The 15,153-nt window shown below is 44.6% G+C and overlaps 1 protein-coding gene across 20 annotated transcripts in view; it reads right to left on the bottom strand.

Moving 5' to 3' along the window:
• fbrsl1 (fibrosin-like 1) overlaps nt 1-15,153 on the bottom strand; it is an 898,034-nt gene that overhangs the window by 495,536 nt on the left and 387,345 nt on the right. For all 20 annotated transcript variants that reach the window (XM_069932521.1, XM_069932525.1, XM_069932524.1 and 17 more), the window contains one exon: nt 7,866-7,901. In XM_069932521.1, the coding sequence (XP_069788622.1) occupies nt 7,866-7,901 (36 nt within the window). The remainder of the gene's footprint in view (nt 1-7,865; nt 7,902-15,153) is intronic.

Here is a 15,153-nt window from a genome sequence, read left to right as displayed (position 1 = left end):
GGATTTGGGTTCATGGGAGAAAGTGGATTAATCTTTCTTCTTTGGCTTGGCTTCGCGGACGAAGATTTATGGAGGGGGTAAAAAGTCCACGTCAGCTGCAGGCTCGTTTGTGGCTGACCAGTCCGATGCGGGACAGGCAGACACGATTGCAGCGGTTGCAAGGGAAAATTGGTTGGTTGGGGTTGGGTGTTGGGTTTTTCCTCCTTTGCCTTTTGTCAGTGAGGTGGGCTCTGCGGTCTTCTTCAAAGGAGGCTGCTGCCCGCCAAACTGTGAGGCGCCAAGATGCACGGTTTGAGGCGTTATCAGCCCACTGGCGGTGGTCAATGTGGCAGGCACCAAGAGATTTCTTTAGGCAGTCCTTGTACCTTTTCTTTGGTGCACCTCTGTCACGGTGGCCAGTGGAGAGCTCGCCATATAATACGATCTTGGGAAGGCGATGGTCCTCCATTCTGGAGACGTGACCCATCCAGCGCAGCTGGATCTTCAGCAGCGTGGACTCGATGCTGTCGACCTCTGCCATCTCGAGTACCTCGACGTTAGGGGTGTGAGCGCTCCAATGGATGTTGAGGATGGAGCGGAGACAACGCTGGTGGAAGCGTTCTAGGAGCCGTAGGTGGTGCCGGTAGAGGACCCATGATTCGGAGCCGAACAGGAGTGTGGGTATGACAACGGCTCTGTATACGCTTATCTTTGTGAGGTTTTTCAGTTGGTTGTTTTTCCAGACTCTTTTGTGTAGTCTTCCAAAGGCGCTATTTGCCTTGGCGAGTCTGTTGTCTATCTCATTGTCGATCCTTGCATCTGATGAAATGGTGCAGCCGAGATAGGTAAACTGGTTGACCGTTTTGAGTTTTGTGTGCCCGATGGAGATGTGGGGGGGCTGGTAGTCATGGTGGGGAGCTGGCTGATGGAGGACCTCAGTTTTCTTCAGGCTGACTTCCAGGCCAAACATTTTGGCAGTTTCCGCAAAGCAGGACGTCAAGCGCTGAAGAGCTGGCTCTGAATGGGCAACTAAAGCGGCATCATCTGCAAAGAGTAGTTCACGGACAAGTTTCTCTTGTGTCTTGGTGTGAGCTTGCAGGCGCCTCAGATTGAAGAGACTGCCATCCGTGCGGTACCGGATGTAAACAGAGTCTTCATTGTTGGGGTCTTTCATGGCTTGGTTCAGCATCATGCTGAAGAAGATTGAAAAGAGGGTTGGTGCGAGAACACAGCCTTGCTTCACGCCATTGTTAATGGAGAAGGGTTCAGAGAGCTCATTGCTGTATCTGACCCGACCTTGTTGGTTTTCGTGCAGTTGGATAATCATGTTGAGGAACTTTGGGGGACATCCGATGCGCTCTAGTATTTGCCAAAGCCCTTTCCTGCTCACGGTGTCGAAGGCTTTGGTGAGGTCAACAAAGGTGATGTAGATGTTTTGTTCTCTGCACTTTTCTTGGAGCTGTCTGAGGGCAAAGACCATGTCAGTGGTTCCTCTGTTTGCGCGAAAGCCGCACTGTGATTCTGGGAGAATATTCTCAGCGACACTAGGTATTATTCTATTTAGTAGAATCCTAGCGAAGATTTTGCCTGCAATGGAGAGCAACGTGATTCCCCTGTAGTTTGAGCAGTCTGATTTCTCGCCTTTGTTTTTGTACAGGGTGATGATGGTGGCATCACGAAGATCCTGAGGCAGTTTACCTTGGTCCCAACAAAGCTTGAAAAACTCATGCAGTTTGGCATGCAGAGTTTTGCCGCCAGCCTTCCAGACTTCTGGGGGGATTCCATCCATACCTGCTGCTTTGCCACTTTTCAGTTGTTCGATTGCCTTATATGTCTCATCCAGGGTGGGAACCTCATCCAGCTCTAGCCTTAGGGGCTGTTGAGGGAGCTGGAGCAGGGCGGAATCTTGGACTGAGCGGTTGGTACTGAAAAGAGATTGGAAGTGTTCTGACCATCGGTTGAGGATGGAGATCTTGTCGCTGAGGAGGACTTTGCCGTCTGAGCTGCGCAGCGGGCTTTGGACTTGGGGTGAGGGGCCGTACACAGCCTTTAAAGCCTCGTAGAAACCCCTGAAGTCGCCAATGTCCGCGCTGAGCTGTGTTCGTTTGGCGAGGCTAGTCCACCACTCATTTTGGATCTCCCGGAGTTTGCGCTGAAGATGGCTGCATGCGCGACGGAAGGCTTGTTTCTTCTCTGGACAGGACGGCTTTGTAAGGTGAGCCTGGTGGGCAGCTCGCTTCTTTGCCAGCAGCTCCTGGATTTCCTGGCTGTTTTCGTCAAACCAGTCCTTGTTTTTCCTGGAGGAGAAGCCCAGTACCTCTTCAGTGGATTGCAGTATGGTAGTCTTCAACTGATCCCAGAGGGTTTCAGGGGACGGGTCCGTGAGGCGGGTTGCAACGTCGAGCTTTGCTTTGAGGTTTGCCTGGAAGTTTCCTCTCGCTTCGTCTGACTGCAGTTTTCCAACATTGAACCTCTTTCTGGGGGCTTTATTGTTCCTGGGCTTTGGCTTGAAGTGAAGGTTGAGCTTGCAGCGAACCAGCCGGTGGTCAGTGTGGCATTCCGCGCTAGGCATGACCCTGGTGTGGAGCACATCTTGTTTGTCACTTTCTCGCACCAGGATGTAGTCCAGGAGGTGCCAGTGTTTGGATCGGGGATGCATCCAGGTGGTCTTAAGGCTGTCCCTCTGCTGAAAAAGGGTGTTTGTAATGACAAGCCGCTGTTCTGCGCAGAGCTCCAACAGGAGGCGCCCATTGTCGTTGCACTTGCCGACGCCATGCTTGCCCAGGATTCCTGGCCAGGTTTCTGAGTCTTTGCCGACACGAGCGTTGAAGTCGCCCAGGATGACAACCTTGTCGGCTGTAGGGGTACGTTGGATGAGGTTGCGCAGGTCGGTGTAGAACTTGTTCTTTTCTGCTGGTTCCGCCTGGAGGGTTGGAGCATAGACACTGATGAGGGTGATGTGACGCTTGTTTTGAAGTGGGAGTCGCATGGACATGATTCGGTCCGAGAGGCCTGTCGGAAGGTTTTCGAGTTTGGAGGCAATGAAGCTCTTGACCATGAAGCCTACACCAGATAGGCGTCGTTCATCCGAAGGCTTGCCAGACCAGTAGAGTGTGTAGCCCGCGCCGCGTTCTTGGAGGCTGCCTACATCTGCCAGGCGGACTTCACTGAGAGCGGCTATGTCGATGACAAGTCTGAGGAGTTCATGTGCAATGAGGGCAGACCGACGTTCAGGTCGGTGGCTGTCAGTCTTGTCTAGCATGGTTCTGATGTTCCAGCATGCTAGCTTGAGTTTGTGAGCATCTTTTGAGGGGGAGGACGTGGAGGGGGAGGACGTTGAGGGGGAGGACGTGGACCTGTCCTCGGGCCTGCGCAAAGGAGCTTTTAGGTGGAGTGCAGTGCGCGCAGTACTGGCCCCACCCTTTACACCCATGGTTCGTGTGCCGTGGCCAAGCAAGCTGGGACGTGGCAGCGAGGTCCTTGGGTCGTAGGTTTTATATCGGAGTGGCCTTCTCCTATGCAGGTTTCTTACCCGGGCTGGAGGGGCCTGCCTCCCCTCCTAGGTCGGTCCATACTGCCCGGACCGGGGCCGAGGCCGCCGCAGTTCACCCTGTGCCTGGACTGGGGCCACCGCCTCCCACTCCCTGCCCGGACCGGGGCCTCCGCCTGCCTCACTCGACCGAGGCCGGGGCCGCCGTCTCCCCCTTGCTCCTGCCCGTATCGGGGCCGCCGCCGTCTACCCTTCGCCCGGACCGGGGCCGGAGCCGCTGCTGCTCTCCCTGTGCCTGGACTGGGGCCGCCGTCTCCCCCTTGCTCCTGCCCGGATCGGGGCCGCCGCCGTCTACCCTTCGCCCGGACCGGGGCCGGGGCCGCTGCTGCTCTCCCTGTGCCCGGACTGGGGATTAATGGGTTAAAAGGAAATGACAGTGGAGTAAAGACCAAGAAATTACTTTGAGGAGATATCATGGCTACTACAGCTCCCTCCAATGCATCATGTCAGAGAAAATGTTTTGCAGATGAAAAGCATGCTTATGCTGCAAAATGAGCCATTGGTTCACAGGTCCTCAGACTGGATGGCATGGCAAAGGTGGGAATAAGCTGTAAGTGCTAATCCAATTGATGCAGTGGTGTCATATATCCAAATCCTACTGCCCTGTAGTATACAGTGACGAAAAATTATTTTTTTTTAGCATTTTGTGTTCCTTCCCTGCCCCCAACATAACTTGCATAAGAGCAAACTTTACTTTGTACCTCAAAATTTTGGGTAGCCATTTGAGAATTCCAGAAGGGAAAATTTCTATAACCCCCAACAGCTGTAATCCAGTGATCACATACATCAAGAAATCAAGGCCCTAAATTTCCTGTAAATAGATCTACTAGAAATTCTAACTGTAGATAACAAAAGACTGCATCACAAAACAATCTTATAACTTAAAACTAAATTTAAGTGTAATTACTTCATCAAGTGAGATGGCAAAATGAACTGCATTTTTAAAGATTATGAACATATTACTGAAGCATAATATATTTTTATAAGAAAATTGCTATCAAAGATGAAAGAAAACTTTATGCTATGCAGTAATTGGAAAATCAAAAAAAACTTAAGCATCTGTTTGAAGTATAACAGCCCTGAGCCCTAGTTTAGGTTAACTGTCCCACATTATTGCTTCAAAGAGCACCTGATCTACTATTATTAACAAAAACACAAGAATACTGGAGGAATTCAGCAAATCTCACAGCATCCAGAGGAGGCAAAGATATATAATCAACGTTTCGGGCCTGGAACCTCAAGGAATGAGCAAAAAGGCTGAGGTGAAGGTAAGATAAAGCAGGGGAAGGAGTACAGACCAACAGACAAGGTGATAATTGGACATGGAAAAGAGACAAAAAAGGAAAAGTGAGAATTTATCATGGAGGGGTGAATGCAGAGCTGGAGGAAAAGGGACAGAGGGAAAGGGGAAGAGAGAGAGCACAATGAAAGGAGAAAAGGGGATAGGGGTGGGGAGAGACAGGGGATGGGGGGGGGGTGGCTAAAATAAACCAGACAATTCGACGTTAATGCCATCTGGTTGGAGGGTGCCCACATGGAATATGAGGTGTTGTTCCCCCAATTTGCAGGTGGTTTCAGTCCAACAGTGCATAGATAGGGCCATGGCCAGACATGTTGGCATGGGAATGGGATGGGAAATTGAAATGGGTTGCCACTGGGAGATCCCAACTACTGCCTCTCCAATGTAGAGGAGACTACAATGGGAGCACCTGATGCAGTAGATGACTCCTGCAGATTCACAACTGGAAGGAGACTGGGAGATCCATTAGCTGCCCCCCCACCCCATTCCCCTATCCCCATTTCTCCTTTCCTCTAGCTCTGCATTTACAGAGCCACACCTGACCCCGATAAATTTTGTCTGTTGGCCTGTGCTTCTTTCCCTGCTCTTTATTTCCTTCTCCCTAGGCTTTTTATTTAGGTGGCTGTCTGCTTTTTCCTCATAACTTGAAGAAAAGCTCAAGCCCAAAAACTTTGGATGTGTATCTTCATCTCATCTGGTCACTGCAAGACATATTCCTCCAGCATTCATGTTATTTTTATACAATCACAGCATCTGCAGACTTTTGTGTTTCATTCTACCATTATTAACATAATAGCATCTATTGGCAATATATTCAATATTCCTGCACCTCTGCAGAATGAAAAAGAAAAATTGCTCAGAGATTTTAACCTCATTTTTAACCAGTTGCAATAACATGTCTTATCAATAGAAAAGATGTTTTTGTTATTTTCTTCATGAATTGAATTTAAACAAGATCCTTCTGAACTACCATCACATTTTAAAAAACAATTTTTAGTCATTGCTGAAACACAAATTTTCAACAGCAAGCAAAAGGTTTCATGCAACCAGCACCATTGTTTGGTTGCATGGATGTATGTTCATTCACAGCCTGCAATCTGAGAGGACAGTCGGTGCATTGGTTTAATTAGGTCTTTTCTTTCACATTTATACCACGGATGCTGATAGAGCTTCACTTTTAAAACACCATTCTCAAATCATCTTATGAAAGAGCAAATAGAAGAATCCTGCTAGATCTAAGCGCTGGCAATGGGGAGTTGACTGATTCAGAAACAAATAGCTGAGAAATTATTGCATATTTGTATATAGAAATGTATTTGCATGCATCACAAAAACAAAAGGGTATTACAAATATTGTACCCTGCATTACAAATTCACCAACTCCCACAGCTACGTGGATCATACCTCTTCGCACCCTGCCTTCACAAGGACACAATTTTTTTTCTCAATTTCTCTGCCTTCGACACAGCAGTTCCCATGATGAGCCCTTCCACTCCAGGATATACAAAATGTTCTCCATCTTCAAGAAATGTAGATTTCCCTTGCTGTCGATAATAAAGCCCTTGCTCCATTTCTCACATTTCCATTCTCACCCAACCATTCCCCAGACTGAACAAGGACCCTTATTTTCACTTTCCACCCAACCAAACTCCAACAAATTATCCTCCAACTTCAGCGTGATCCCACCAGCAACAACATCTTACCTTCCCTACTCCTATTTGCTTTTCACAAGGATCAGTCTCTCAATGACTCCCTGGTCTGGTCTCCCCTCTCACCCTTCCACTCCCTTAAGCATTTCACATAGTTACTGCAGAGATTGCAAAACCTATCCCTATATTTACACCTTCTATGCCCATTAACAGACCTTCCAGGTGAGGCAGAGGTTTACGTGCACCTAATCCAAACTAATCTACTACATTTGGCATGGCATATTTTACATCAGTGAGACTAAATGTAGATTGGGCAACCTCTTTGTGAAGCCCCTGTGCTCTGAAGTAGGTCCAAGCCAGAACTCTCAGTTACTTACCATTTTAATTCCCCTCATTATTCCTACATAGATATTTCAGTCCTCTGCCTCATCCATTGCCAGGGTGAGGCTAAACATAAACTTGAGGAACAGCATGCTATATTCTCAAATTCCTCATCCACAGATTCAAACTCAAGGGCAAGAACATTGAATTTTTCCAAATTTAGATGACCTTACTTCTATGTGTCCACAGTTTCCACCTCTTCCTTAATTACTCCAGTTCTCACTTTTCTCTCTAACCCCACTCCAGTAGTCTCTCACTCTACTTGTATCTTCACCTCTTCTACCTTCTTCTGTCCAATATTCTATCACCCCTTGACCAACTATTTCTCTCCTGCTGAGTTCCTGAGAAGTTGGTCACTTAAGATTCTAGTATTTGCAGTTTTGATATTTCATTACGAGTATTTTGGCTGTTTTGGAATGTATAAAAATATAATATTCATCTTCCTTAAAATTGAGAGTTTTGGAACCTGTCAGGATAAATAATGATCAGAAAAGCTTCCACAAATATAAATTAGCAACAAATTTCTTTCAGGAAACTGAACTGCCATCCTCCCCAGTTTCACTTGTGTTTCTCCAGGCACATGGAGTATACACATCTGTTTTTACTGTCAAATGAGTCTACCTTTCATAATAACTATACCCTGAGCAGAATCTGCACATCACAATAACAATACAAATGCTTAATGGAAAAGGCCTTCACATGCAAAGGCCTTCATATATTTTAGGCTGGTAAACAAAAAAATGAGAAGAGTAATTAACATGCTGAGCCTGACTAAAACCAGACTTTTCACAATTACAAATATTCATAAAACCAAATGGGAACTAACATCACCCGTATCATGAATGTAATGAAATCTCACACTAGAAGACCAATTTCACAATTTAGTACTTTGAATCCATGACTCTGTATGCATGTAGATGCTGAAATACAAGCAATTAGCTAGGAAACAGAACACCATTACTCATGAGAATTAGGAAATGACAATGAAAAATTTCTAGTGACTTACAGAGTATCCTCGTCCTGATAATGAATGAGCAGAACTCTGTGAAGGAAGGAAAGGAGACAAAAGATTAGATTTTGCACTGAACTTTCATAATATTATTTATTATCTGTTACAGGCGATTTGTGTAACAGTAAGGTATGATAATTTTCTGATAGTTGAACAATAATGGTTTCCTTGTAAGCCGACTTGGCTTCATTTGTGATTACTGAATAGCTTATATATATTTGCCTATTGTTTTTGGAAGCCCTAATTATCATTCTGACTCAACATTTTGTGAAGTGTCGCTGCATGTTTTCTGACAATAGTTCAACACCAGTACAAACTATTAGACTGGGATCAATTTTTGTAAATGGTTACACTGTTTGGATAGATGGACCAGAAAGTTTAACCCCAGAGAAAGTGATCGATTATAAACTGGTATTGCAACTATTAATTAAAATCATGTTTCAAAATGTGATGGATCCCTCTATTTTGCAATAAGTAACGAGCCTGCAGCTGACGTGGACTTTTTACCCCCTCCATAAATCTTCGTCTGCGAAGCCAAGCCAAAGAAGAAAATCCATGGTATACATTATAAGTATAGACAAAGTGTTTGTGGTCAGCGACAAAACACTGGAACTTGGCACGAACCACAAAATAAGCTGTCAACAGAGATTGAACAATTTGTGGAGGTGCTTCCTCTTTCCCACTGTTAGTCGCTGTAAGTTACCTGTTCATATAGTCTGAGGCATTCAGAAGCTGACTGATTAGTTGGTCATATTTAATAATTTTCAGGAATGAAAGAACATGATTTTGATTCAACCATAAATATTTTATAAAACATGAATCATTATAGACTAGGATACACTTAAAAGCAGATATGAAATATCAAAACATTTTAGAAATTGCTTTTTAAGAAATAATTTTTTAAACTGCTCTCACATAAATACTTAAACAACAGAAAATCTGTGTCTTCAATGCATGTGTTCCAAAGAGGAAAACCCCAAGATTTACAAACATGCCTTAACAACTGTTGGCACTGCATTGACCACAATGTTCTGTATGGAGAGCTTTACTGAGATTTCACTAGTGGAATCAGTTCTCTGATACCACATAGGACAGACCTGACACAGCATCTGAGACCCGTTTGATTTCAAAAGGGTTTATAGGGTTGTATAGCACAGCATAAAGTAAGTTACCTTTTTAGTGACTTGAAAAAAAAGCACTAAAGAACATCTGCTTTCAAAACCTATTAATAATGAAGAAAGTTAAAAACTATTACAATTTTCTTTGTAGTTTTGACAGCTGATAAAGCTGAGAAGGGATGCCTTACTGGCTGTCAAAGCTTTAGGGGAAGTATTGATACTATTGCTTTCTTGGTGTATTGCTGGAATCTGGATGTCCAAGATCAAACTCCTAAAACATTTAAGCACAAAAGACTAGTGTAAGTACAGCAATTAGGAAAGTTGAAGAATTTAATGCAAAAATGGGAAGGTTATTCTCCAGTTATCGAGGGCACTGGGGATGCATATGTGGAGTAAAGTTGAAAATATCAGCCTCCTTATGTAAAGAAAGAAAGAAAGAAATTAGTTGGAACAGTTCAGAGAAAGTTTAATTGGCATGCTATCTCATGAGGAATAGTTGGACAGATTGTTTCTTCTTTGCTGGCATTTAGAGGAGTGAGAAGAGTCTTGGCTGAAACACCCAGGGGTCTTGACAGTGTGGTATTAAAATGTAAAATCTAAAATGTGGGTTACTGTTAAAAAAAATGAAAGGTCACACAGTTGAAACACGATGTCTTTGGAACACTTCATCAAAAGAGGAAGAGGATTTGAAGCTGTGCAATTGAATGATTTTAAGGCAAAGGTAGATAGATTCTTGATCAGAAAAGAGATGAAAATTTTCTGCTGGTTCATTGGAAATATGGAGATAACAGTCATATCAACTACAATCATCTTAAACAACAAAGCAGTTTGAAGAGTTGAGTTCAAGGACTCAGCTGAGGATCTGAATGATTACACCAGGGCTGTCACAGACTTTATCAACACAGCTGTGGACAAGTGTATCCCCACCAAATCGTTCAAGGTTTTCCCCAACCAGAAGTCCTGGATGAACAATGAAATCTGGAACTTTCTGAGAGTCAGATCATAGGCATTTAAGTCCAGAGATTCAGATCACTACAAAAGGAACAGGCATGACCTACGGAAAGCTATCTCCCAGGCAAAGTAGTTTCTGGTTGAAAATAGAAACCTTGAGGGATACCCGACAACTGTGGCGAGGCCTATATTACACAACCTACGACAAAACAAATCCAGTGCAGTAGGAGAAGGCAAAGGTTCACTCTCTGACAAACTCAATGCCTTCTATGCCTAATTTGACCACAGAACAAAAAAGAACTTCAACCGAGTACACCCATGTCCCCTGATGCTCCTCTCTCGTCTGTATCTCGTCTGCCTTCAGGAGAGTAAATCCGAAGAAAGCATACAGACTGGGTGGAGAACCCGGCCAAGTATTAAAACTCTGTGCTGACCAGCTTACCAAGGTATTCATGGATATCTTCAACATCTCACTCCAGCAGGGTGTGGTCCCCACCTTTTCAAACAGGCATCAGTTGTATTGGTGCCCAAGAGGAGTATGGTAACCTGCCTAAATGACTATCATCAACAGTAATGAAATGTATTGAAAGGCTTTTGTTGAAACATATCTGCTCTTGTTTGAGCTGCGACTTGGATCCATTTCAATTCACCTATTGTAGCAACAGGTCTACAGCGGATCCATTTCACTGGCTCTACACAAAGCCCTGGAACACCTGGACAGCAAAGATGCATACATCAGGATTCTCTTTATCGATTACATTTTGACATTTAACACCGTCATTCCCTTAAAACTGATCAGCAAACTCCAAGACTTGGCACTCAGCACCCCGCTGTGTAATTTGATCCTTGATTTACTCACCTACAGACCACAATCAGTGAAGATTTGTAAGAACATCTCCTCCACAACTTTACATCTATGACTTGTGTGGCTCAGTACAACAACAACACCATCGACAGATTCACTAACAATACCATGAGAGTAGGTTGTATAAAAAGAGGCGATGAAACAGCATACAGGAGGGAGATTGAAAACATGGTCAAATGGTGCACAGCAATGACCTTGAACTCAATGTACCAAAACCAAAGAGCTGATTGTTGATTTAAGGAAGGAAAAACCAGATGTGTTCAATCCAGTGATCATTGGGTGATCAGAGGTGAAGAAGGTGAGCAAATTTAAATTCTTGGGAGTCACTATCTGGGACGATCTTTCCTGGAGCCAACACATTAATGGCATTGTGAAGAAAACACATTAGTACCTCTATTTCCTCAGGAGTTTGCAGAGGTTTGGTATGACATTGGAAACTGCAGCTACAATGCTGGAATAGTGTAGCTCAAGGGACAACTGGTCTACAAAACAAATACTCAGTAGTGAAGCTGGTGTGTTGTAGCTCCCTAGCCGTGGCTGAATCCAACACTCTAAGCAATTTATTGAAATAAAAGAAATGCATCGATTTGTCCAAAGACTAGCTTCTGTGATGGTGAGCATCTTAGGAGGAACCTGAGGTGAATCATTCACTAAGAAGCACTTATGGAAATGCCAACATTTCAGCCAGTCTAGAAATATAATGGCAGGCAATACTGACAGTTTCACCACCATTGCTTCTGCAAAATCTAGGCCATAATTTCAACAAGATTACTTGCCTCATGTTCATCCATGAATCAGATACCCAATATAAACAGTCTGGGTAAATCTGAGCAGGGATATCTGATGGGGAAACAAAATTCTAAGGAGGCTTGATGAGACAGACATCAAGGCCATGTTTCTTTGAAGGCAAACCTACAAGTCCAGGGGATTGTTTTCTGATTGTTTTCCATTTTAGATGAGGTTGAGGAGCAACTTTTCTCAAACGATTATGAATGATATCACTCAGGGGTGTAGAAGCGATATCTATATCTAAATAGATATAGATAGAGAGAGAGATATATATATATGTGTGAATAGACACCACCCCCCCCCCCCCCGCCCCCAGAGGTCTGGAAGGCTGGTGGCAAAACTCTGCATGCCAAACTGCATGAGTTTTTCAAGCTCTGCTGGGACCAAGGAAAGCCGCCTCAGGACTTTCGTGATGCCATCATCATCACCCTGTACAAAAACAAAGGCGAGAAATCAGACTGCTCAAACTACAGGGGAATCACGCTGCCCTCCATTGCAAGCAAAATCTTCGTTAGGACTCTCCTAAATAGAATAATACCTAGTGTCGCCGAAAATGTTCTCCCAGAATCACAGTGCGGCTTTCACGCAAACAGAGGAACTACTGACATGGTCTTTGCCCTCAGACAGCTCCAAGAAAAGTGCAGAGAACAAAACAAAGGACTCTACATCACCTTTCTTGACCTCACCAAAGCCTTCGACACCGTGAGTAGGAAAGGGCTTTGGCAAATACTAGAGCACCTCGGATGCTGTGCAAAGTTCCTCAACATGGTTATCCAACTGCACGAAAACCAACAAGGTCGGGTCAGATAAAGCAATGGGCGCTCTGAACCCTTCTCCATTAACAATGGCGTGAAGCAAGGCTGCGTTCTCGCACCAACCCTCTTTTCAATCTTCTTCAGCATGATGCTGAAGCAAGCCATGAAAGACCTCAAAAATGAAGACGCTGTTTACATCCGGTACCGCACGGATGGAAGTCTCTTCAATCTGAGACGCATGCAAGCTCACACCAAGACACAAGAGCAACTTGTCCATGAACTACTCTTTGTAGATGATGCCGCTTTAGTTGCCCATTCAGAGCCAGCTCTTCAGCGCTTGACGTCCTGTTTTGCGGAAACTGCCAAAATGTTTGGCCTGGAAGTCAGCCTGAAGAAAACTGAGGTCCTCCATCAGCCAGCTTCCCACCATGACTAACAGCCCCCCACATCTCCATTGGGCACACAAAACTCAAAACGGTCAACCAGTTTACCTATCTCGGCTACACCATTTCATCAGATGCAAGGATCGACAACGAGATAGACAACAGACTTGCCAAGGCAAATAGCGCCTTTGGAAGACTACACAAAAGAGTCTGGAAAAACAACCAACTGAAAAACCTCACAAAGATTAGCGTATACAGAGCCGTTGTCATACCCACACTCCTGTTCGGCTCCGAATCATGGGTCCTTTACTGGCATCACCTACAGCTCCTAGAATGCTTCCATTAGCGTTGTCTCTGCTCCATCCTCAACATTCATTGGAGCGACTTCATCTCCAACATCGAAGTACTCGAGATGGCAGAGGCCGACAACATCGAATCCACGCTGCTGAAGATCCAACTGCACTGGGTAGGTCACGTATCCAGATTGGAGGACCATCGCCTTCCCAAGATCATGTTATATGGCGAGCTCTCCACTGGCCACTGAGACAGAGGTGCACCAAAGAAGAGTACAAGGACTGCCTAAAGAAAGCTCTTGGCGCCTGCCACATTGACCATCGCCAGTGGGCTGATATTGCCTCAAACTGTGCATCTTGGTGCCTCACAGTTCGGCGGGCAGCAACCTCCTTTGAAGAAGACCGCAGAGCCCACCTCACTGTCAAAAGACAAAGGAGGAAAAACCCAACACCCAACCCCAAACAACCAATTTTCCTTTGCAACCGCTGCAACCGTGTCTGCCTGTCCCGCATCGGACTTGTCAGCCACAAACGAGCCTGCAGCTGACGTGGACATTACCCCTCCATAAATCTTTGTCTGCGAAGCCAAGCCAAAGAAAGAAAAAAAAATATATATATATATTATATTTATAGATTATATATATCTATAGATATATATATATATTTATATTTATATATTATATATATATTTATAGATTTTATATATATATATATATTATATATATATTTATAGATTATATATATATTATATATATATTTATAGATTATATATATATATATATATCTATATATAGATATATCTATTTATCTTCTTCTTTGGCTTGGCTTCGCGGACGAAGATTTATGGAGGGGGTAAAAAGTCCACGTCAGCTGCAGGCTCGTTTGTGGCTGACAAGTCCGATGCGGGACAGGCAGACACGGTTGCAGCGGTTGCAAGGGAAAATTGGTTGGTTGGGGTTGGGTGTTGGGTTTTTCCTCCTTTGCCTTTTGTCAGTGAGGTGGGCTCTGCGGTCTTCTTCAAAGGAGGTTGCTGCCCGCCAAACTGTGAGGCGCCAAGATGCACGGTTTGAGGCGTTATCAGCCCACTGGCGGTGGTCAATGTGGCAGGTACCAAGAGATTTCTTTAGGCAGTCCTTGTACCTTTTCTTTGGTGCACCTCTGTCATGGTGGCCAGTGGAGAGCTCGCCATATAACACGATCTTGGGAAGGCGATGGTCCTCCATTCTGGAGACGTGACCCATCCAGCGCAGCTGGATCTTCAGCAGCGTGGACTCGATGCTGTCGACCTCTGCCATCTCGAGTACTTCGACGTTAGGGGTGTAAGCGCTCCAATGGATGTTGAGGATGGAGCGGAGACAACGCTGGTGGAAGCGTTCTAGGAGCCGTAGGTGGTGCCGGTAGAGGACCCATGATTCGGAGCCGAACAGGAGTGTGGGTATGACAACGGCTCTGTATACGCTTATCTTTGTGAGGTTTTTCAGTTGGTTGTTTTTCCAGACTCTTTTGTGTAGTCTTCCAAAGGCGCTATTTGCCTTGGCGAGTCTGTTGTCTATCTCATTGTCGATCCTTGCATCTGATGAAATGGTGCAGCCGAGATAGGTAAACTGGTTGACCGTTTTGAGTTTTGTGTGCCCGATGGAGATGTGGGGGGGCTGGTAGTCATGGTGGGGAGCTGGCTGATGGAGGACCTCAGTTTTCTTCAGGCTGACTTCCAGGCCAAACATTTTGGCCTTGATATATATATAATCTATAAATAGATATATCTATATATAGATATATATATAGATATATATATCTATATATATATCTATATATAGATATATATATATCATGCATGTATTCAACACCAAGATAAACAGAAATTTGATCTGTACACAAATCAAGAGACATAGGGATAGGCAATAAAGTAGAACTGAGTAACCATGCTTAAGAGGCTATATGAGTCCATTTTGACTTCAATTTTCTTTATGTTCTTATGCCAGAAATTGCACATCCATTAAAATGGGTTTTTCTAGTTTGGTGAATGATTAAGCACTGCAGGTATTAGGTAATGTGTGTTGCAGTCCAGAGATCCCAAGTTTAATATCAAGTGAACTGCAGCTACAATGATGGAGTGAATTAGCTCAGTGCC

The sequence above is a fragment of the Narcine bancroftii genome, chromosome 4, assembly GCF_036971445.1.
Source record: "Narcine bancroftii isolate sNarBan1 chromosome 4, sNarBan1.hap1, whole genome shotgun sequence".
In the NCBI taxonomy this organism is placed as follows: domain Eukaryota; kingdom Metazoa; phylum Chordata; class Chondrichthyes; order Torpediniformes; family Narcinidae; genus Narcine; species Narcine bancroftii.
Note: the sequence above shows the minus strand (reverse complement) of the source record. Positions and strands in the feature narration are given on the sequence as shown.